Below are 23102 nucleotides of genomic sequence, written 5' to 3' on the forward strand. Positions count from 1 at the left end.
GATGTCAGTCCTGCTTCTCCCCCAGTGGCGGAGGTGGCAGGGTGCCAGTGAGGGTGCTGCCTTGGAGCTTCCGCCACCTGAGATAGTGGTGTCACCCTGGCAAGTGGGTTGGTCTGGGCCAGAAAGTAGTTTGGAATCTGCTGGTAGATCTCAAGGTGATTTGCAGTAGATCAGAAAGTGTTTGACGACCCCCCCAGTAGTTTCACAATAGCAACCAAAATACCTTCCAAATAAAGCTTGGAGAGTGGAATTGTGTATGACAGGATCTTCAGGTCAGTTTGGGTTGTAAAAATATGCTCCTCGGCTGAACATCCTTGTTCCACAGAGTGCAGAAGCCTGTCAATCATAATGTTCTAGTAAAACCACCAAGCAGAACCTGACATCTGCTCAGGGATAGGAACATGAAGCAAGATATGCATTTCTTACTATGATATCTTTCGGTCAGATGCTATATAAGAAGGGCAAGGAAAGGATGCTGAAATCCAACCAGCGGTAAACAGGAGAGAAAGGAGAACGACCATTCTGCCAAACTGTACTAAAATGAGCAAAAAGCACAGCAGCAGCATGCAGCAAGTGCATTACGCTTCCTTGTGCTACTGCTGTGTGGTTTGCAAAAATGCTATTGAATTAGGGGAAGCCAATAATATCAACCTCCTAAGAGTCCAAACATTTTTAGGGGTAGCAACTAGACCACAAGGGCAAGCAGCTAGACCACTAGTTGAATCTGCAAGAACACAGTATAGAATTAAAACATCTCCCCTTTCTTCTTCATACCCAGCCTCAAGTTCCCCTTCCTTCCCTTTACCCAGCAGTCAGGTAGCTAAGCCAGAGTCCATGTCAACAATTAAACATGTCGTGTGCTCAAATATTGTTCTAAAAATCTCATGAACAAAAGAGCCCATCTCCTTCCGGGTCCTTCTTGGACTTTATATTCTTCTTTCCCAAACACCTTAATAGCTGGTTGATGTAACTGCTGCTGCTGCTTGCCCTTGTGGACTCATTTCCCCAGGGCATTAGTGCTATTTAAATTCCACTACACTTTTCACAGCAAGACTTAACAAGTTTCTAGCAGATTAAAATTCATCAAGATGGTATTTTGTACTCTGAGCCAATCCAAAGAATTCATGGCATCTTTATATCTAGCCAATGGTCAGGGATTATGGAAGCTGTAGTCCAAAACATCTAGAGGGCACTAGGATGGGGCAGGCTCGTTTATCCTAGCAAGGATACTTGCAATTTGCTAGCAGACAGTGATGCAAGTTCTTAGCTGCTATATGCGGCTCCAGTAGCTTTGTCCCACCCCACCACTGAATGGAAAAAAAAGTTATTATACTGCTATGGTCACTTTTAAAATGTTAAGGAAAAAAACACACTCAGGAATGTGTCTTGAAAGAAATATTGTGCCAATCTTTTGCCATGTTCTACACAAGACTATTTCTTGAAACCTGCTGCTGTTGTACCATGGATGACCCACCTGCGGCAGCTGCTGCTAATTTGAGAAAAGGAATGGAGCACTGTGAGCCTGATAGAAATGATGTGCAGTTGCTGTGAGAAAAACAGGTGGTGGTCCTCCAACAGGGCTTTCTGGTCCCAGCACAATACATTCTGAGTAAGGAGTCCTTCAAGAGCGAGGCACTGTGGGTGAAGTTGCCCTGGAGACCATCTATGCCGCTGCAACTTAGGCAGGATGGTGGCAAATCCTGCTCAAAGTTTAATGGTCTCTGACTGGCTCATCGATAAACCAAAAGTGGAACAATAATGGAAAAGATCAAAAGGAGGCTTTTAAGTATTCCTGGATGGGTCAATGTTTAGAACAGGTATTTCGGTTATGTTTAGGAGCGTCAAAAGAGATGACATACTAAAAGAAATATTTGCTAAAACACCCTTAGGGACATGTTGTACAAAACGCAAATGCATCTGTTTGCAATCCTAATGTAAGTTCAAAGGTTAATCATTTCCCATTGTGCCATTTGCTAGAAAAAGTGCAGCCACAAAGAAAGAACTGTTTCCTGGCTCCCTATAACTGGTTCACACACATTAGTCACATAGTTGTGTACTCACCCCCCCCCCCAATTCTTTTAACACTAGATAAATCGACACAAAGAGCCCTAATCATATTGCAGATGATCAGAATCCCTGTTTCCAGACTTGCACTTCAATGCTGGACAGAGTAACTTGGAATATGAACAACTGCCTTAACATAATAAAACACAAGCGAGACCACAATCTCACTGATATGAGATAAACCCCTCTGAGCTTAGTGGGCCTTTGCTTCCAAATAAAAACACAAAAGCTACATGCAGGTAGCTTTGCGCAGCTGCAGAACCCATGGATGGAAGTGCACAGAGAACATTAATTTAGATGTCCTTCAAAGTTGATTTATTAATTAAAATCAAATCACCACAACATATTCCATTTCTTTATTTATTTGACAAGCAGCAGTATCATGTTCTTTTTACATTTTAATGTAGATACAATTATTATGTTATCTGCCATATTACAATATTTAGTCTGTTTTAACTTTGTCTTTTAAGATACATTAAAAAACATCAACTGCAAACGTGGGGGGCATGGAGGGGGTGGAAGGGGGGAAGCATGGTATCCAACCAAAATTTCCACATTTCAGCAATACTTTACTCATTCTCGTTTAGTAAAGTTTTAAGAAATGTCATAATGACATGAGCTTGGAATATCTATAGGCTTTTCATTTCTTTTCGTTGACGCTCATGACGTGGCACTGGTGATGTTGTAAACAGCAGAAAAAACAGGGGCTGCCAAAGTGACCAATTATGGAGGCACAGCAGGCCTGCTTTTTTTCCCCCCCACAGGACACACCAAGCAGTGACAGCAATGATCTCCGTACAACCATACCTGCAGGATATTAACCTCATGCTACGTAGCTGTACTCATCTGCTGAGGACTGGCTCCGCTCAATGTATTGTTTGTCAATCAGAACTTCAATACACTTCTTAATCATGCTGATACTTGGATTAAACCTAGCTCTTGATTGGCTAATGACCTGAAAGAGAGAGAGACGCTTTATTTAACATACACCTAATTCAAATGAGTTATAAAGCTTCAAAACCAAACCAATGTCACCTTCTGCACATCATTCTAAAAGGGCATACATTCATTTTTTCCCCCTGAACTGTGGGATGGTTTACATAATATTGTTTTTCCTCCTTGTGAACAGTCTTGAGCTTTCCACAGAGTATACAGTCGTACCTTAGTTCTTGAACGCCTTGTGACTCGAACATTTTGGCTCCCAAACGCTGCAAACCCAGAAGCAAGTGTTCTGGTTTGCAAACTATTTTTGGAAGCCGAACGTCCAACGCGGCTTCTGACTGAGTGCAGGAAGCTCCTGCAGCCAATTGGAAGCCGTGCCTTGGTTTTCGAACATTTTTGGAAGTTGAATGGACTTCCAGAACGAATTCCGTTCGAAAACCAAGGTACAACTGTACTTCATGTGGAGAAATGCACGTGTAAACCTGCTGGTAAAAATGAATACTGCTACAGCTATTTCCATAATCAGCACTGCTGGTAAAATGACTTTTGTGACAACAGAAATTATTGCTGTCAGTTGCTGTTCTGGTGTACCACTCAGTTTACAGCACTTCTCTAGGCAACCTCTCGCTGAAAGCCCAAGCATCTTTTGGGTGCATTATGACACCTCTATGTTGGTGGATTTGCATCTGCTTGGGGATACCTAACATGGCATTTTGTGCCCTACGTTTTGTATTTAAAGTTGACAGTTCTAACACCAGAGTTCCAATGTATATTTAGCATTAGGGGCTTCCAACCTGGCCAAAACCAGCAATAACCAAACCACTGTCCTTAACAAGATCTCCTACTACATTCTACAAATTTCCACCAGAACAGAATACGTTACATGTTTTCATCAAGTCCATAACACTGGTCGGCACATGCCCTTACCTCCTGAATAAGAGCATTGTGTCGCAGCAGCTTCCGCGCTTTCATGATACGAACTATAGCAGCTTGAAGGTACATTTTTCTATCTTCATCTACAGCGCTTCTGGTTTGCTCCATTTCCTGCAACACACACACACACACATGTATTAACTGATTTATATACCAAGAGACTGATTCAATAGTCTTAACAAGGTATAATTCAGGGGGTTAGCTGTGACGTTTGCACCGGGAATGCAGTCGTGGAATTGTATGTTCAGGCTGTGCATTGCACTGTGCTTATAGCTAACACTATGGTTTCTGACCTGTGTGTCATCTGGCTGAAGGTGTTTGTGCTGCTTATAGTGTGGGTTATTGCCTGATCGCTGGCTGAGTGAATGCAGTGGGGGTCCCAGGGTCTGCCTTGCTATAACGAGCTTGACACCAAAAGGGTTTGCCACTTTTGAGTCACGTGTCAGGGAGAGACAGGGACAGGGGAGCCCCATACTGTCAGTCAGGATATAGAAGGCACTGTGTGAAACAGGCCTGTGACCCTCAGCTAGGGTGAGAGCCAGGTGGAGGGGAAGTCTGGCTTTGTGGAAGTTGTGAGTGAGAGACAGGGGGAAGAGAGTGGCTAGGGGATTTAACATCAACTTCTGGCTGTGTAGGATGCATATAGTACTGGTCCTGAGCTTGCTATTCTGTACTCCAATCTCCAATCTGCATATGGTGTGAATGGTGACGTGTTAATGCTTCTGGATGGGAAAGATGCTGTCTCAGTTTCAGTGGTGTTGGGCAAGGGAAGGCACATTTTGAGCAGGGGTGGGGGCTGACCACCATCAGGGACAGAGGCCTAGGGGTTTGGTCTCCAATCCTTATTTCAGCCCTCTCACTCCATCAGAAGTTACTGGTAGCATATCCACTGTCTCCTCTGGTCCGGTGGTGCTGTTGCTGAATGCTAGATTGGTCCATAATAAAACCATGCTCATGCACAACCTGACTGTGCATAACTAGGGGATCAAGGTGGGGGTGTTGCTATTGTCCATAAGAGCAACATCTCCTTGGCCAGGAAGCCTCTTGATCTTGGGATGGGCTCAGAGGGTCTGCATCTGGTATTGGGCCAGAAAGACAGGGATGCTGCTGGTCTACTAAATATCCCTGATCAGGCTTGCTAAAGTAGTCTCTGAGGAGGACCCTAAAATGATAATCTTGGGTGATTTCCATATCCATATCCACATGGAGGCTGCTGTCAGGCCAGCTAGAGACTTCATGACATCCATGACAACCATGGGTCTCTCTCAGACGGCCATTGGTCCAACACACCAGGCAGGGCACACTCTTGATGTAGCAGGAGTGCAAGGCACTTCCTTGTCATGGTCAGACCCGTCAGTATCTGGTTAAGTTTGGGCGGACACTGGCAATTCTCCCCTGTAAGAATGGTGGGCCTGTTCAGATGGCCTGCCCTCAGAGGCGTGATGGAGCTGGAGCAGTTCCTTCAAGGAGTTCTAGACCAGGGTTTTCCAAACTTCCCAGCATCCCTGATCACTGGCCCTGCTAGTTAGGGATGGTGGCAGTTATTGTCCAATAACAGCTAGAGACCCAAGTTTGGGAAACTCTGTTCTAGACTATGGACCAGGCCGGAGAAGACTGGACCACAAGTGGCTAGTCTCGCTCTGAAGCCAACCAAACACTGGCAAGAATTCACAATCATGCTTGCCATGTGGAAGTGTGGACTGTGAATAAAGCTCTTTTTGCAGTTTGCATTATGTCCTCTAGTAGCCAGCCAGCTGAGTAATTATGGAAGGTCCAGAGGTTACTGACTCCCAGCTATCGGCCAGTTGCAATATCCGGTTTTTGGAGAAGGAGGTGAATCAATTGGATCAGTGAAGTAATAAGACTAATTTGATAAAGTTTTGTTTATTTTGCAACTGAGATTCAAGAAATATTAATTCTTAGCTTATCTAGTTATCTGCCATGACACATGGTTGAAAGGAATGACATTCCTAGTTCAAATGTTTTATTTTTCAAGCTGTAATCACTGTGAACAAGTTGGAATGACTAATGCTGTTAGCTGTAAAGGACTGATGAGACTTAGAGCAATTCGGTAAATTGGAAATTCCCAATTTAATCCACACTTCTCAATTTGAAGCCCAGTTTGCACTGGATGTCCTAGAAAATGCCTTGCTGTCCATACTAGCAACCTCATTGCAATGATCTTGCTTGCCTCCCATTAACTCTTTCTACTTCTAACACCAAAAAGTTAGCAGTTTTATAAATAGGTTTCAGTTTTATACTATTCATGCAATTTAAGCTCGTTAATACTTGCCTGCGGTGTATCTTTTTGCATTGATGTAGTGATTTTAAATTTTGTCCGTTTACTGCTGAAGTTCATATTTAATGAAAAAGTAGACTCTGCTTCTACATCTTCCTGCAATGAGAAAAGCATGTGTATTTCACACACAAATGATGCCAAACACATTAACAGCTTGTCTGTTTCCCCAAGAACAGTGAACAGCTTGCATGAAAAATATCTAGAGTTACATATGGCTTACATCTTCGCTGTTGAAATATAAACATATTGCTATTTTTTTTTCTTCAATTTGGCAGTTCTGAATTATTTAACTTCCCTATGGAGCAGTTTGGCAACTCAAGGCACTCAAGATAATGCATTTTACATATATGATTGTTTTTAAAACGAGCCCAGTGTAATTGTTCCACTACACTGAACACAAAAATGCCTAATGTTGTTAACAAGATTGAAATATAGCAAGAACAATTACTGGAAAATAATTAGAACATGTTTTAGTCTATCAATCCTGTGACATTCCTGGGGAAAGTTAGAAAGTGCACTTCCTAGTCCTCTTAAATTGAATTACAAAAAGGCACTGAGGAAAAATGGACCATTTCTTACAGATAATCTCATTTCAGCCTATGGGGATAGATATAGCTTTAAGAACATGAGTTTGTTGCACTGCTCAAGGATTAGGTTTGTAATAACTGTCTACTGCCTTGTCTAGGAGATCCTCAGGAATGTTCTGGGTAAGCTGTACTTCAGGATGTTCTTTTTGCTAACTATGGAAACTCAAGTCCCCTCAGATGCACAGGAAACAGGCACACACACCACTCCAAGCTTCAGTACTTTAGGTGGGGCCCAGTAAGATTTTTGTCCATTTTGAGGAGTAAAATTTCAAGTCATTTTTACCAACTGTTTCTGAAAGAACACTGAGTTTCAAAAGCAGTTTGCAAAGCGGCATGGGGGCTGGTACTTGAGAGTTGACATGGGTGGTGCTGTGGTCTAAACCACTAAGCCTCTTGGGCTTGCCGATCGGAAGGTTGGCAGTTTGAATCTGCACAATGGGGTGAGCTCCCGTTGCTCTGTCCCAGCTTCTGACAACCTAGCAGTTTGAAGGCATATCAGTGCCAGGAGATAGGTACCGCTGTGGCAGGAAGGTAAATGGCATTTCCATGCGCTCTGGCACTTGTCACCGTGTCCCGTTGCACCAGAAGCAGTTTAGTCATGCTGGCCACATGACCCAGAGAGCTATCTGCGGACAAACACCGGCTCTCTCAGCCTGGAAAAGTGAGATGAGCGCCGCACCCCATAGTCCCCTTTGATGGGACTTAATCGTCCAGGGGTCCTTTACCTTTACCTTACTTGAGAGGCATAAAGTTCAAGGTTTTTAGACAGGTGTAACTTGCATTGTTCTCATGGACAGTGTGTTAGAATTCCTGCTCCACAATTGCAGTTTTGGGATTGTTGTCTTTCACATGACGTGGTATGTTTTGATTCCACGAAGTGGGAAGTGATGGAGACAGGATATTTTTGTTACTGTGTTCCATGAAGTGGGACTATTGTCCTTTGTTCTTTCTCTTTGCTGTCTGATGCTAGAGAGAGATGGAGCCATGTTGCAGTGCTCCATGTGTGTTTATACATAAATAAAGTAGATTAGCCAAAATGCTGAAGTCTGTTACGCAAGCTGCCAAGACTCTGCGGATCCCTAAATGTGCCGATGTCTGTTGGCATCGGTCGCTGTGATGTTCGGGCAGAAGAAAGCTTTTGAAGCTCCCAAACGAAAGACCAGGAGGGAGAGAACATGCCTGTCGGGCATGTGTCCCTGCCAGGATCTTACTCAAGTGTAGGACAAGTTCCTGACACAGTGTTCCAAAACCACATAAAAATGTGGCCAATCTGAAATTCTATAAGCAAAAGATGAGGAACCTGTGGCTCTCCAGATGTTGATGGACGCCAACTCCCATCACCCCTAGCTAGAATGGTCAAAGGTCAGAGATGATGGGAGCTGCAGTTCATCAACATCTGGGGAAGCACAGGTTGCCCTCCATTGCTATACAAGCTGTGGGCGATAGTGACAGAAGGCAATGCTTCATCTCTCCCATAAAACAAACACAAAACACTTGCAAATGTCCAGTAAGCGGAGACAGAAGCAAATACATTCTATGTCCCTTTGGCGACGTACCTTCTCAGAGTCATGGTTGATCATTTTGACATCAAGTAACGACTTGATCGTTTTTGTCAATTCCTTCTCATTCATCTGCGTACTGTCTTGAAGTTCTCTATAACTGACAGTTTCACTGTTGTTGAAGGCAAGCAGTACTGCCATTTGGTATGTTGTAACCATGGCTACATATGGTTTGCACAAATAATTCATTTTAACTTCACCTGCAAATCAACGATGCATTTCATGAACAGGTTTAGCTCACATTACAAATTTTAAAAATGGCACTCTCCTTCAATGTGAGGGCAGGCATGGAGAAGCCCAAGGCCTGGTGGTTGACTGAACCAAGCATGCAGAGAAGAAATGAGCTAAGGGTTTTACTAACTGGCCCTCTCAGTGAAAGAAATGACTCAAAGCATGTTTATGTACACAGCTGGGATACTGAGGTATATAAAAATTATGCACAGTGTGAGAAAGTGGATAGCAAGACATTTTTCTCCTCTCATAATACTAGGCCCCAATATGGCTGAATGTTGGAAGATTCAGGTCAGACAAAAGAGCAAACGTCTTCACACAGTGCATAGTTAAACAATGGAATTTACTCTCACAAGCAGCAGCGCTGGCCAACTATTTGACAAATTCATGGAAATTAAGGTTATCAGTGGCTACTGGCCATGATGGCTATTTACTACCTATGCTGCCAGAGGCAATGTGCCCCTGAATACCAGCTGGTGGGAAAGGTAAATGGGCAAAATATTGTGGAGTTTAGGTTGTGTTTGCTAACTTCCCATGGGCATCTAGTTGGTCACTGTAAGAACAGGATGCTGGACCAAATGAGCTGCCAGTCTGATTCAGTGGGGCTATTCTTATATTCTTTCATTTAGTGTAGTCATATCCACATCCATTACCCCCCAATCCTGTCTCCCGGTGTCTGCATTAATTTGTTCCTTGTACACACACTTCCATAATGCCCTTCTGTCCCAGCTTTCTAGGTCTTGCTAACAAGGACCTTAAACTGTTCCAGCTCAAAGCACTGTTGAAGAATCAAACTATGCCGAGTTGCCTGTATAATCAAACTGAATCTTATGCTAACATTTTACTTTTTTCAACCTATTCTAATAACTGGGTGTTTTCCAAAAGGCTGTCTCGAAATACAACTCATTTCTGGAGAACACTCTGTTAATATCGCAAAGATACAATCTGTAAAGCTATAAATCCTACAGGCAAGCTTCAAAGGAGATGAAATTAAGATACCTATTAGTGCTAAATCAGCACAACCATATTAACAATGTCAACGAAAGTAATTTTAAGAGGGTTTTTAAAAATTTACTAATCTTCCAAAGGATTTATGGGTTCCAATAATAAAAAACTAGCATTAGCATATTAGAAGTTTCCAGAAGGTAAAAAGCATGCACACTTATTTTTACCTGTGCAGAGATAATGAAGCCAGGTGAGTTTCCTCCCACTGAAATGCTGACTGTAAAATAATTCAAACTGTAAAACAAAATCATTCTTTGGGTCAAATATTTTAAGAGATTAAGTCCTCAGCCAAATACCTCAAGACAAAGAATTCTGGTTAGTGCAGAGCTTAGAATAATAATACAATGAACCTTCTTCAAATGTCAGCTATAATGCAACATAAGCTTGTAAACTCATGAAGCAAAAACATCCAATTACAAAGAAAGTGCAAACACAGAATCATGGAATTGTAAAGTTGGAAGGAACCCTGAGGATCATCTAGTCAAACCCCCTGCATTGCAAGAATATTTATTAAGAGTTTAACATTTTAATCATCCTACTCCCCATCCGAATACAACATTTTAACCACTGTAGAACTGGGGTGTGTGTGTGTGTGTTGCATCGCTACCAGCACTCAATGATTTCTGAAATATCACCTCCTTTCCTACAGACCCTCTTGGGTGTTAAATTCAACATAGTATGCTGGAGACATGAATCTTTACTCTGGCTTTTGACACTATGCATTTTCAGGACCTTCTTTTGACTAATCTGTTTTAACTATTTTTTAATATTGAAGTTTAAATTGCTGTAATCTGCCCTGGGACCTGATGGTGATGGGCGGATAATACAGTTTAATAAGAATAATAATTACTATTATTACTACCAACTTTAATTAGTACAATTATTGACATGTACCTTTATCTGGATCTATTAGCATTTCACTGCAGAATATACCTTATTTATTTATTCATAGCTAATCACTTTATATAGATTTTTAATATGACCAGCCACCACCCTGAGATGAAAGTAACTAGCTCCTTAAGACACACATGAAGCAATTTCAAGCAAGCAACTTGAGAGGAAGGCAGTTCCCGCTCTTCTTAAAGCTTAGACTTGCTGGGTGACTGACAGTGTTTCTCAGGAAATGTGTGTTGGTAACTCCTGAGCACCCCATTGAGTCCCTCTTGGAAGACAGCAAAAAGGTCACTAGAGGAGCCAGCAAATCAGGCTTTGTTTAAGGGTCCCTTAACTCTAAGAATTAGCTTCAAAAGCTGCTAGGTAAGCTCTAAATTCAGAGGAAGTCATGGATAAGAGGACTACAAAATTTCAAGAGGAGTATTCCTAGTTCCTTTTCCCCCCATACTTTGAGCTAACTAACTACAGCAGTATCTTCAGAGATGGTAGAATGTAATACCACACACTAGTCTATTTCCTAAGAAGGTGAAATCATATTATTGAAACCGGCCACAGAATCTTTAAACACCACAACAGAACTGTGAACATTCTGTCTTTTGTTAAAGGAGGAATTGGGAGAAAAGCCTGCAATTCTTCAAGCAAATCCAAAGAATGCCTCATGCTATACTAAAGGATATACTAAATGATAAACCAAAATATTAATAATTCTCTAATGATAATTAATAAAGGTTTATTATGGGAATTAAGCACTAGATATTCATGAAAGTCAAATGTACACGTTAACTATTCAAGTAATAGCCTTTAGAACTGTATTTCATATCTTTCCTATTAAGAAACATTTATCACTCATTACTTATATTAATTGCTCATTAAATAAAACTGATAGCTACAGTGGAGATTGCTAATGCAACATCAAAAAACCCCGGTCTAATTTAATTCACAAGCCTCAGGGGTTAGAATTTATTGGGGCCATCTCCCACTGACACAAGGAGGTTCATAAAAAGAAAAGGCACAGGAGACTTTCCATTTCAGAGCCTCCCCTTTTCCTTTGAAGCCTGTCTGAAACCAGCTCAGAAAAAGGCAAACTCTATCTAAATTCTAAGTACATTAGTTAATTTTGTCTGATCAAATAAATTAGAAAGCGGGATTTAGAAAGCAAATCACTGATTAAAATGACAATTTAAATAGCACAGAGTTAAGCCCTTATTAAGGCTGTTGCTAACATTTCAATTCTGCAAATCTGCAAGAAAGGTTGATGTCAACTAACAATTTGTGCATCAGTCCCGTCATTACCATTCACTATGTAGCAGCATCTGGCCCCAGGGATGTACACAGAAAAGTAAGCAGTATCCCTTTGTAGTCATGCTGGACAGTCCACTGGTATCAAGCTGTTCCTACTAACCATAGCATTTTAATGTGGTGCATTTCATACCAGTTTGTAGTACTAAAATCTCCTACTAACTTCCCATGCCCATCTGTAAGAACACACAACATATTTCTGCTTCTCAGGATTGGGTCAATATCTGGTTTTCGAAAACATCATATATCAGCAGCTAAATACAGCAATAGGCTATCACGATGTCTGAAATGCATCTCGGCTGCCTCCCCACTTTACCAATAATTACAATAAAAACAGCAGCGCACCAGCTCTCTCATTATAAGCAGCCAGTTTCCAAAAGCCTATTGGAACAAGAAAGTCTTAACCCTGATGCCCAGTTAACTGCATATGAAACTTAGTAAGAATGTACCACTCGACAAGTTGCTGCAGTTATATGTTTTCTTGTATTTACATGAAAACCAGTAACAATTATTTGGATAAAAAAGAAAGTCTTAAACTGCCGGCAGGAGGACTACAAGGAGGGAGCCTGTCTAGCTTCTCTAAAAGGTAAAGGGACCCCTGACCATTAGGTCCAGTCGTGACCGACTCTGGTGTTGCAGCACTCATCTCGCTTTATTGGCCGAGGGAGCGCCGGCGTACAACTTCCGGGTCATGTGACAAGCATGACTAAGCCGCTTCTGGCGAACCAGAGCAGTGCACAGAAACGCTGTTTACCTTCCCGCTGGAGCGGTACGTATTTATCTACTTGCACTTTGACGTGCTTTTGAACTGCTATGTTGGCAGGAGCAGGGACTGAGCAACGGGAGCTCACCCTGTTGCGGGGATTCGAACCGCCGACCTTCTGATTGGCAAGTCCTAGGCTCTGTGGTTTAACCCACAGTGCCACCCGCGTCCCTCTAGCTTCTCTAGGGAGTTGCAAAATCTGGGACAAGCCACTGAGAAGTCCCTCTCCCGCATCCCTACCAAGCATGCCGGGTGGAAGGTTAGAAAGGAATGGCAGCAAAAGTCCAACAATACTGTGATAGTATCTGCTGTCTTTTTATTTCAACTTTTTAGGGCAGGAGGGGGAGTTGAAGGGGAGACCATATAGCCCCAACGTATTAGGAGGCAGGAATCCAGTGCAAATGGAGGATGAAAAGAGTGGAACATTTATTAGTTATGCTGCCTGCAGAAGAAGCCGCCAAAATGTGAATTTTACATGGTCAGATAACATGGTTGGCTCCGATGGAAAGTGGTTGGTTGTTGAGGCTGTCTCAAGCACTGGGTATTAGTTACAAAGACTGTCCTTACCTGAAGGAAGCCCTCCCTTTATGAACAAACCAGGGACCCAAGTTAGGATTGACCAGCTTCTCTGTACCCAAAAGAATTATCTCCCACCCACTATCATAACCTTGCCACTTTGATTTCTACACTTCTTGGAACTTGTGAAAAGATGCACAAATTGCAGCGGTGGCAGTTCTCAGTTTCCAACCCAAAACCACACAACGACTGATACCACATGAAGGGTGGAATGAACAAGCCTACAAAACCAACTGTTAGGAATGGGAAAAGTTTAGGAACTTTAACAATGCCTTTTAGGTTTGCTATCATAGGACAGCTATGTTTCTCACCTGGTCTCCTAATATATACGCCGTCTGCCAATCCTCACACTGGTAAAAGTGAGTTTGCTATTTAGAGTGTTCTTGGTACCCAGGCCCCCAGCCTATAAAGGCAGAGAGTACCTCATACTCTCCGAGCAGATTCTTCCAAAACTCTAAAGCATCCACATTTAATAATAAATAATATTACACACACACACACACACACACACACACACACCGCCCATCTGGCTGGGTTTTCCCACCTACTCTGGGCAGCTGCCAACATAATATTAATAATGATAATAATAAAGCGATAAAACATCAAACATTAAAAACTTCCCTAAACAGTTAACAGCCTAGCAGCAAACAGGAACTTTAAAGACTCCATGGGAAAAATCACCTCATGGGCAAAGAGCAGATACTTCCCATTCTTCCACTATGTCTAACCCACCAATCCTGATAGTGCTAGGGAGAAAAAAGCAGTTTTTACAAAAAGAAAATGAATGATGGTGGAAGGGGAAAGCTAAACTGTTTCTGACTTCTTAGGGAACGAGAAAAGGTTCCCTAGCAGATGGGTGTCAAATTCATTTTATCTGACAAGTTCTGTGTACGTGCCACAACGGAAGTAACTTCCAGTCTGAAGGCTGACTACTCCTTTCCCCAGAGATCTGAAAAGATATTCAGCAGCCATCCAAGACCTGCAAACAACACAGAACTGGTCGGATTCTTTTCATTTAACTAGTCACTTGGAAACAGAGTGGCCTCTTCCCTTGGTGCCACCGAGTTGCATCAAGAGGTTAGGGCCGAGCTGATGGCTGTCTAAGTGGAGGAAAATAAAAGGCGGTCCTTAAGAGAGCTTGGTATTTTCTTTATGTCAACTGGAGTACATCAGGTTGCAAGTACAAGGCTGTTTTAAAAGGAAAATCCATCTTTCCCCCCAAATTGCCACAAAAGCAACAGGAAATCAGGAACTATGTTCAAGAATGAATTCTCTGGCTATAAAATGCACAATGCAGACAGAAAGATGTGTCTCATGGTTTCTAATAATGGGAATATGACCCAATCTCTGTTAATCAAAGTTGCCAGAAAGAAAGAAAAAATAAACCCTGACACTAAACATGACATGTGAACTCTTAAGACAATTGTGCTAACAATGAAGTAGATGCAAAAGATATTCCCATAATGAAGTGATGGAAATTGGAGCACTCTTAGAAATAATATATTCCAATCAAATATCATACGTAATTTGGATCGTGTTTTAGGAGGTAAAGTCTATCACATGAAGAAACAATTTTCACTGGAGGAACAATATGTATATATTTTGCTTTTTCTTAAAACCCAGAATGAACAGGGTTTCTGAACTATAAAATGTCAGTAGCAATTAGTGTTTTCAAAACTGTTAGGACAAACTATGAGCCAGTGGGTTGAATTCAGTTTCTTTCTTCGTGTATGTGTGTGTGTGTGTGTATGTGCGTGCGCGCGCGCACACACACACACACACAAGTATGAGAGAAAATATCTTTCAGTAGAATCAGCAAGAGTTTTATGACACAACTAATCTTTTCCTAAGCACCCAACTTATAACCTACAGAAAGAACAGGTGGTTTTTCAAATTATACAGAAGAATATCAAAAACCGTGCTTGCCAGGGAAGACAGGATTTATGCTAGCTGTACACATGGAAAAAAACACTGAATCAAACTACTTGGAAACTGAACATTTTATCCAGACATCTTACTGATATTCCCACATACAAAAACCTTGTTTATTAGAAAAGTCAACAACACTGAAATTTCAGTCACCTTCAAGTTGTAATATACCAGGGTGTTAAAAGTTCCTAATGGTTGCCAGAAGCTTAAAGCTGAGTATTTGCTGCTAAATTTGGGATGTTTCTCACGATTAGCTCCAAAAAAATATTAAGCAGCTATTTGTCCAAGATTAAAGTGGGCAGATGCAGTGAAAAAGTGTCCAGAGCATTCAGTGCTGAGGAATAAATACATTTTTCTGGTCTAGAAATTAAGATAAATTTCTCAGCAAGTGAGTATGGAATGCCAATAAGTAAAAGCAGCAGAGGGGAGCAATGAACTTATGAACACATAGGTTTGTCTCAATGCGCAAATACTACAACCATGAGAATGGGGTCAAGTTAATCAATAGTATAAACTTGTTGTAAATCATAACACATAGGAAGATATGTAGCAAGCAACATATACTGGAAGGATACTGATGCACCCCCTTGTTGGAGACAGTATACAGTATTCCAAATACTTTGTAGGTTTTTTCATGCTTGCAGGTTACATTGTAACTTAGAGAGGACTACAATTAAATTTCAAATCTGAATGAATCAAAATGGGAATTTTAAAGATACAGTGGTACCTCAGGTTAAGAACTTAATTCGTTCTAGAAGTCTGTTCTTAACCTGAAACTGTTCTTAACCTGAAGCACCACTTTAGCTAATGGGGCCTCCCGCTGCCACCGCGCTACTGCTGCGCGATTTCTGTTCTCATCCTGAAGCAAAGTTCTTAACCCGAGGCACTATTTCTGGGTTAAGCAGAGTCTGTAACCTGAAGCATCTGCAACCTGAAGTGTCTGTAACCGAAGGTACCACTGTATGTTTACTGGCAATCTGGAAGTGCTAGACTGGACATCAACCCTTTCCATGCCACAGGAGAATTCTCATAATATTAAAGGATAGGAGATTTGTGCTTTCCTGTTAGGAGAATATAAGTTATCATACCTCATGTTCCTTACAGAACTATAAAAGCACTTTGAGACAGCATCTAAACTGAACAAGCATTTAGGTTACAGTGGAACCTAGTGTTACGTACCGTCCTCCTTGCGAATGCTGTGGGTTACAAGTTCTGCTAACCTGTAAGTAGATGCCCCTTGTTGTGAACTTTGCCCCGGGACGCAAGTGGAAATCACGCCCCGGCAGTGTAGCAGCAGCGGGAGGCGTCATTAGCAAAAGCGCGCCTCATGTTACAAGCAGTTTCAGGTTACAAACGGACCTCCGGAACGCATTGTTTGTAACCGGAGGTACCACTGTATTTATATGCAATGTGAATTATTTCTACACTAACACTGATCAGTTAAAGGCGGCTTTTCTTCTACAAGCTGGTGCCCTCCACATATGTTTGAACTATAGCTCCCATCATCATTGACCAATGGCCATGCTGGCTACAGTCGATAGGAGTTGGTGTCCAACAACATCTGGAAAGCAACAGGTCAGGGAGGGCTGGTTGAAGTATTTCAATTCTCAACGTAAGACTGTTAGTTATTAAATCTGCAAGAAATCTCCTACTAACCTACCATCTGTACACTTTTTTCCAGTTCCTGAGGAATTGCAAATGTAGATGAAGGCGCCTGAGTCAAAGGCCACGCACCAGCCTGAAAAATAAACACATTAAATACATTGTGTTATACTAAAACTTTTCTAGAAAAGGCATATAAACCAGCCATCATTCTCTCTCTCATATGCATACACCCACACCCACCCTAATAAACCCACACAAGCCATGACAGCCAAGCTGAATCACAGCAACCTTATTTGAAATTATGGGGTTCAAATGGAAACCCATGGAATACCATAAAAAAGCTTCAGAACACAAAACAAAAGCTCCCCACATAGGAAGAACTGGCTCAAAAGCAGAGAAAGCCAGGACTCTCCCATCTGTCAAAGCCAGCTAATAAGGGTTTCAGCCTTGATTGCTACAGGCTGAAAACTATGGCTGCTTTCCCTATTAGCAACCAAGGCAGGAAGGCTGGGTTGACTAGAGATTGACTGTTCAGGCACATACTGTTTATCCTCCCATACTGCATCCATCCAAGCTATACCTGGTTGTGATCACTCTGCTTTTCTGCTCTTGCCACCTTGTTCCCGGAGTTAAGCGAAATGCTTCAAGCCTTGGTTTAAAGCAGGCCTACTAATGTGAGTCCCAATTTGGCCTGCAACGACATACCCCACAAGCCACACCCATCTACCCCATACCTGCATTTCTGGACACAATTATACAGGGACACCTGGGAGTTTTGAACACGCTCCCAGTTGCTCCTTCGTAAGTGCTGCTCCCTATCACACATACAGCTTGGCCACACTAACTGTATTCAGACATTCAGAGTGAACACATATGGGTTTAAAGTGGGGAGCGAGTTACTATGCACATGCAAACCTCAGCCCCAACGCACTGAATGTGGGAACGCCCTCCCAGCAGATGTCAAGGCAATAAGCAACTATTTTACTTTTAAGAGACATCTGAAGGCAGCCCTATTTAGGGAAGTTTTTAATGTTAATGCTGTACTGTATTGTGTTTTTAATATTCGGTTGGGAGCCACCCAGAGTGGTTGGGGAAACTCAGCCAGATGGGTGGGGTATAAATAAATAAATAAATAAATAAATAAATAAATAATGTTGATGATGATGATGTCTGAATTGGAACCGGCATGCACAGCAATATTAGCAGCAAGGCCTGCATGCTCACTCCCACGCCCTATCTCCACTTTAAGGCCACATGTGTTCACCCTGAACACATGAAGAAGGCTATTTGAAATGAAGCAACACACACACATGCACACATGCCTCAAATACCTGAAGAACGTATATCTGAAAACTAATTCCCAAATCTACAACGGTGTCCTGATTTTTTATGAAGTTGTTGAATTTGTTGTTAAGATCTGCACTGACACTCATGTCTGTATACATTCGATGGAGCTTGCTAGTAAACTCATAACCACAGGCTTGCTGGAAAACAAAAAATGCACACACAAGATTTGTAATTAAGGCACACATAGACAGTCAGCAAGTGAGTAGCCTGCTTTTGTTTTAAAGAGCTACAGGATAAATACTGAACAGGCACACCATCTCTACTTTTGAGGACAAGTTTTAAAACCACTCCAGCACTTGGAGGTTGGAGGTGTGGTGACACTAGGGTTGCAATCGTATTTCTCTTTTAAAAGCTACCTGATAATAGCAGATATGCTCACAACCTTGACTGTAATCCAGAAAACCACCTAAAAGGGCTTTAGGCATGAGGGCAAGGAGGTGCTCAACCTAAGTGGTGCCATGAGGCTCAACAAACAGAACCAACAGCCATGTATACACTGATCGCAGCAGTACCAGGACTAGTTTTGGCTGTTCCCAAGATACCAGCTGATGAGCTCTGCAGAACCAGACTGTGGTAGCAGACAAAATTTAGATACATATTTCAGGCAGCAAAAGCTCCACAACGGGTGGGGAAGCTGTGACCACACGTTGTTGTACTACAACAACTCCCATAGCCATTGGCCAGGCAGGCTGCGGTTGGCAGGAGATGAGGCTCCAATAACATCTGGACATCTCAGCTGTACGGAGAATGGCAAGGAATGCAATTTGTCAGCTTGCAGCTTTGGGGCACCATCTGCTGGTTGGTTTTTAAAATGACAAGCATCGGCTAGCTAATTCTCAGATAAAACGTACAGACTGGACAATCCCACCAGAAGCTTTTCGGGGGGGGGGTTGCAATCGTATGATTTTATAAGCACAATTAAAAGCAGGTTCCTAAAATTAGGTCAGATTCTAAGCATGTTTAGGGACATTTCCTTAGAATCAGCTTAGTAGCAGCTTAAAAGTGTCAAGAACGGCTACTGCTGGACTGTTGATTTTACTGTTCTAGTAAGCTGGAAATTACCTTCAATTTGTTAATCATAGCTTCTTCAGAGTCCATGGACATAGACAAACCATGTATAAGTCGTTTTGCCAACATTCTGGCATAGAACTGTATAGAAGAAGAGCAAGAGTTCAGATTTCTTTGCATTTCAAGACACTCTCCCAGAAAAGGAAAAAACAGAATATAAATAATTTTAAAAATAGCGATTACTTACTTTTTGGAAAACATCTTTGTCGTCAATGTATTTGAAAACAGTAATGAAGCTAGTAAGTTTGTCTTCTACTTCATTTTCTGTCATGCCTTTTGCGGATTTTTTTAGCAAGTTGTCACAATACTTGGCCAGCTCAAGTGTAAAGAAAGAAGAAAAGGACATTCGTCAAGCAGAATAGTATTAAGGGGGGAACTAACAATGTAGTTGGGGACGCGGGTGGCACTGTGGGTTAAACCACTGAGCCTAGGGCTTGCTGATCGGAAGGTCGGTGGTTCGAATCCCTGCAACTGGGTGAGCGCCTGTTGTTTGGTCCCTGCTCCTGCCCACCTAGCAGTTCAAAAGCACGTTAACGTGCAAGTAGATAAATAGGTACCACTCCGGCGGGAAGGTAAACGGCGTTTCCGTGCGCTGCTCTGGTTTGCCAGAAGTGACTTAGTCATGCTGGCCACATGACCCAGAAACTGTATGCCGGCTCCCTCGGCCAATAAAGCGAGATGAGCGCCCCAACCCCAGAGTCAGCCACGACTGGACCTAATGGTCAGGGGTCCCTTTACCTTTAACAACGTAGTTAAGGCAGCATAGTTGTGTCTTCTTTTGGAAAAGGTACGTGCCATGGCAAGTACTTTTAAGAGTGCACAGATCAAGTGTCCAAAGAGCTTCACATACACTTTCAGTTATTCTTAAAAACAGGCTTGTAAGTCAAGGGTGGGCAACCTGCAGTCTTCTAAATGATACTGGTTTACCACCAGCCATGCTGACTAGAGCTGACGGGAGCTGGCATCCTACAATATCTGGAGGGCACACAGGCATCCCCCCATGGTTGTATGTTAAGACCAGGGATCAGCAACCTTTCTTTTTTTTAAATGTATATCTTTATTGTTTTAAAATAGATACATTTATGCCAGGAAATCAAACCAACCAACCAACCAATAAACAAACAAACATACAATCAAATAAACAAACAAACTATAAATTGACAAACAGACATAGTTACGTTCATAGGATCATGGAAAGAAAGCACTTTGCATTCTCTAAACCAAGGGTCAGCAAACTTTTTCAGCCGTGGGCCAGTCCACTGTCCCTCAGACCATGTGGTGGGATGGACTATATTTTTTGGGGGGAAATGAACAAATTCCTATGCCCCACAAAAAACCCAGAGATGCATTTTTTTTTAAAAGCACACATTCTACTTGTGTAGAAACACCAGACAGGGCCCACAAATAACCCAGAGATGCATTTTAAATAAAAGGACACATTCTAGTCATGTAAAAACACGCTGATTCCCAGACCGTCCACTGGCCAGATTTAGAAGGTGATTGGGCCGCATCCGGCCCACGGGCATTAGGTTGCCTATCCCTGGTTAAGACAAAGCAAGGACCATTTTGCCTCAACAGGGCATCTCAGTGCTTAGATGCACTGGTCTGGAAAAGCCTTTGAAAAACCACAGGATGTTACCTGAATAAAGTTAATGCTTACATCTAAACACTTTAAACAAGTATCTGGTACTTACCAGCTCAGGAGCTTTGCAGATAGACTTTGGTTCCCTATAGTTCACTACGGATGTCAAGGCCTATTTAGGAATACAAGAAATATATCAGCCCCACACACATTGCCATACATAATCTCAGAGCCAATTCCAAGTGGGTTCCCATCAAACACATATAGGCTCTATCATGCTTCTTCAACTAGATCCTGGCAAAATCAAGCTCTTCACAACTGTTTTCAATTACTAAACATTTATTGGGTGCTAGCAGTGTGCTGTAAGGTACAAAAGTGTCTTATCAGGTATACACACAAAAACAACAAACACAAAACCCCCCCTGCTCTGGCCACTGGGTAAACCTAGTGTAAAACGTAAGGGTGAAAAGTCAAGCCCTTCCCACTAACTCAAGACTGAAACATTCAAGTAACAGCTTTTAAGAAAGTCTCAGGACAATATTGGGGAGTAGGGTACTTGCTAGATGCAAAGCATGACAGGAGACATGAATATTGGTGTCTGTTATTAAGGACTGCATTCAATGTCTGCAAAGGATATGTGTTTTAGGAACACCAAAAACTAGATTTCCAAGATTTTAGAAATTGTGGGTTATATTCAATGCTAGACAGGTTCAGAAGAGACCCAATGAAGTAAACAAAACTAAGCCATGCCCATTAACTTCAACAGATCTACTCTGAGTAGGACTAGTACTGGATACAAACCTAATACAAGTAGGTTAGAAAGGAGTTAGTCTCCTTCCAATGTGCAATGAACTTGCAGGTATTTTGTGTTAATACGCAGGATTTTTTTTAATGTGACACCATCGTATGATAATTAAGTGTAACTGCAAGCGAGGAATGCAAGTATTTAAAACACTGTATTACCAAAAGGAGTATACTTCTCATAACTGAATGATTAAAAAAACCACAATGGTACTGTATAGGACATTGACCTATGCCTCCAATTCCAAACTTGTGTGCATTTTCCATAACTGCTCATTTATTAGGATAGAAACCTATGCACAGACCACTCTAGATGACTATGAAAAGCCAATGAGCACGTGTAATTCAGGACCATGGATTATGCTTGTGAGTTTCCCAGTAAACACAATCCATGAATGGTTTGTTGACATTAGATCCTGTAGCACATGTGAATGGTTATCTCTTTTATCCATCTAACACAGTGTGGGAGATTAGTTTAGCACAGGTGTGGGAAACCTATGGTCCTCCTGATCTTACTGAACTACAACTGCCATCAGCCCTAGTAATGGTCAGTGGGCAGAGTTGATGGGACTTGTAGTCCAACAACATCTGGAGGACCAAAGGTTTCCACTACCTGGTTTTATGCACCCATGTACCAAAGCCTTATATGTTTAAGGAAACCTGTGCTTATTTATTTGATTTTGCTTCCAAATTGTCTTGAAAACATTAGATCGCCATCCTGTTCCAATTACTTTATGTCAGGTGAAATCATTCATGTTACATCAAGCCATATTCACAACTGATATTCAATCTCACTATTCAATGCAACAGGTAGGATTCCTCATAAATTATGTTCCTTACAATTATTTGGTAGACAAAGCCTTTTCACTAGGCTTACCTTGTCAAGGGCACTCATAAATCGCTGGTCACCGTTCAAAACGCTGCTGATGAGCTGAACAAATTTACTGTGTACTTCCAACACTGACTCCACAAACTGAGTGGGCATCTGAGGATAGAATCACAGGTGTGTATTTTTTCCAAATGCAACAGAGTAATATTACAAACAGGCACTTTGCTTGGCCAAAAGGTATTGGGAATTATGCCAGAGAGAAAATGTGAAGTGCAGCATAGGCCCTATAATGTCTACTCAGAAGTAAGTCCTACTGGAATTGATGTGGCTTATTCCCAGGTACTAGAGTGTGAAAATGTAACAGAATAATACAACCTCCAGGGAATATTTGCTGTACTCAGTTTACACAACTGTGCATCACAGAATTCACATGTTGCATTAGTTTACGCTAGCAATAAGTACAGTTACATGTCTCATACAGAAATGTAGTGATTGCACCTGTCTTCTTGAAGGATTGGCAGCAAACTGCAGCTATAAATTCATTTACTTTAAGCTAGTTCCATCCTATTGGTTCCTTGGGTGCGTGAATACTAAAGGACACATGAGCATATTAAGAAATGTCAGATTTCACGCTGTGTTAGAAAGAGTAGTGAGGAGCACTACTACCATGTAATCATTTTTGGCAGGGTCAGAAACACAGTAGACTTTCTTACACTGATTACGTGTTCAGTAATAAAGGAATGCCATGGCTATAATAATAGTTTCTATTCCACTGTATGCTAAACCACT

General features: G+C 41.8%; 1 protein-coding gene across 7 annotated transcripts in view; it reads right to left on the minus strand.

Moving 5' to 3' along the window:
- Positions 1 to 2405: 2405 nt before the first annotated feature.
- CUL2 (cullin 2) overlaps positions 2406 to 23102 on the minus strand; it is a 55169-nt gene continuing 34472 nt past the window's right edge. For all 7 annotated transcript variants that reach the window (XM_081163603.1, XM_081163601.1, XM_081163602.1 and 4 more), the window contains 11 exons: positions 22362 to 22469; positions 20796 to 20855; positions 19289 to 19417; positions 19096 to 19182; positions 18018 to 18170; positions 16742 to 16819; positions 9788 to 9854; positions 8382 to 8584; positions 6233 to 6334; positions 3934 to 4050; positions 2406 to 3019 (listed from right to left, as the gene is read on the minus strand). In XM_081163603.1, the coding sequence (XP_081019729.1) occupies positions 2888 to 3019; positions 3934 to 4050; positions 6233 to 6334; positions 8382 to 8584; positions 9788 to 9854; positions 16742 to 16819; positions 18018 to 18170; positions 19096 to 19182; positions 19289 to 19417; positions 20796 to 20855; positions 22362 to 22469 (1236 nt within the window). In that variant the 3' untranslated portion in view covers positions 2406 to 2887. The remainder of the gene's footprint in view (positions 3020 to 3933; positions 4051 to 6232; positions 6335 to 8381; positions 8585 to 9787; positions 9855 to 16741; positions 16820 to 18017; positions 18171 to 19095; positions 19183 to 19288; positions 19418 to 20795; positions 20856 to 22361; positions 22470 to 23102) is intronic.

Source organism: Podarcis bocagei (assembly GCF_964188305.1).
Source record: "Podarcis bocagei genome assembly, chromosome: 12".
Classification (NCBI taxonomy): Eukaryota; Metazoa; Chordata; class Lepidosauria; order Squamata; family Lacertidae; genus Podarcis; species Podarcis bocagei.